Below are 1,834 nucleotides of genomic sequence, written 5' to 3'. Positions count from 1 at the left end.
CATAAATGCCTGTTCAACATTGCTTGGGTGTGTTTCTCTTTGCCTGATTCAGGTTGAACCTTGGAGAAGCATTAGGAGGTTATCCACACTTCCTTAACCCAGTTACTACCCATCTAAGATCACTGTGAATCTTACACATGTTTATAGGCAAGGCTCGGGAACACTTCCCCTGTGGCAGGCAGAGACCCTGGCACTTATGCTAACTAACAGAGAGCATACATAGCACCTGACCTGGGAGCTCATTTTTTTTTTTTTTTTCTGCTGAAAATCCACACTCAGATTCTAGACTTTGAGGTATGTGTCTGACGATGTGTAGCCTCACCTTATAAATTACATCGTATTCTTGTTGTCTGCATTTCTAGTGTATGTACCAATTTCTTTGTGTTCCTTTATCAGCAAAAACGCATGTCCTTTATTCTTAGGCAAATGTCACTGACAGTGAGACATGTACAATATAGACCTCCAGGAAATGACTACCCCCAACAGGAAACATATCCAATGTCAACAGAAATGTGCTCAAATCTATCATGTGGTAAGTTCACAAACTTGGTTTCAGAGTCATATTGATATTCATCTAAATCTCCCAAATCCATAAAATACAAACAACTGCAAGCAAATAATAATAATAAAAAGAAGATGAACAATATATTTGAGTGCCGGATTACATACATTTATTAGATTAAAATTTTCATTTTCAATTGCATTTCAATGAAGCATATATTCAATCAATAGTACAGAATTTAGAACTTAATTTGAGAATACGCATTAAGTTCAGAGTCAGCCAGAAGTCGATGATGCAAGAAACTGATGATTTAGGAATAAAAGATTAGTAGTAATTGGTGGAAATGAAAATGGTGGCTGTGCCAAGTAGAGACTTTGACATCAATTCTCAAAAGCATCTGGACCCTCAACAAGTTGATATATAGAAGCCAGAGTCACAGGTTGGCCTGTAACAGCTCCTCGAGGTAAAGTAGTTAGGGCGGCAGAATCTGGATCCATAGGCCAGCAGAGGGAAGCAATGGACTCTATAACCCAGAGGTCTGAAGCCCTGGGATCCATAGCTCAGTGAGTAGCAGCTTCTGGACCCAAAGCCCACAGACCCAGGGTAAGCAGTCCAGCAGGGGCTGCAGAACGTGGAGGTCCTCGGGAGGGAGCAGGACGTCTGGCAGGGGCTGGACACCACGCAGGACGTCCGGCAGCTGGTGGGCTCACAGCAGGTCTCCTGACAGCCGCTGTAGAGGGAGGAGCCCAGCTGGCAGGTGCTGGGAGAGCAGAGGTCAGTGCGGTAGACCAGGTTGCTGGGGTAGGAAGAGCCACAGGAGAAGCTTGGGTAGCGCAGGTAGCCCCCAAGGGAGCGGGAGGAGAAGTTTCCAGAGCAGCAGCTGTAGGACATGTTGAAGGGAGATGTGAGTTCACCTGAGTTACGGTGAGAAGACTCTGAGGTTGAATGTCACCTCCTAGACTGGGGCATTTATATACCCTCAGCAGCAGGTGTGGTGGCCTACATGGTCATCCTTTACATATTTGTGCGTCTTCATTTACATATGTGTAACTCAGAAATCTCTGTAATTGCAGTTGGATAGTCTCCCACATCTTGTATTTATGGGTGCTATAATTTTGGTGTTACAGCCAAAGCCAATGAACTGCTCTTAGGTCAGAAATACCGTGACCGTTTGACATTCATGATCATCCCATCTAAGCCAGGAAAGTCTTTCCTTTCCTCTTGTCAGAATCAGAATCTTCAGGTATTTTGTTTCCGGCAATAATGGGCACATACTTTTCTCAAATGGTAGGAAATAAAATATAACTATTTTCCTTCTTTGTCAATTGATCA

General features: G+C 43.7%; 1 protein-coding gene across 1 annotated transcript; it reads right to left on the bottom strand.

The window, feature by feature from the left end:
* Positions 1-892: 892 nt before the first annotated feature.
* Positions 893-1,437, bottom strand: LOC147577579 (keratin-associated protein 13-1-like). Its single transcript, XM_086720251.1, has one exon. The coding sequence runs from the start codon at positions 1,391-1,393 to the stop codon at positions 908-910; it is 486 nt and encodes a 161-aa protein (XP_086576377.1). The 5' UTR covers positions 1,394-1,437; the 3' UTR covers positions 893-907.
* Positions 1,438-1,834: the final 397 nt, after the last annotated feature.

The sequence above is a fragment of the Puma concolor genome, chromosome C2 (assembly GCF_028749965.1).
Source record: "Puma concolor isolate L17-30 chromosome C2, mPumCon1.1.hap2, whole genome shotgun sequence".
Taxonomy (NCBI): Eukaryota; Metazoa; Chordata; class Mammalia; order Carnivora; family Felidae; genus Puma; species Puma concolor.
This window is presented reverse-complemented; position numbering and strand designations above follow the sequence as displayed.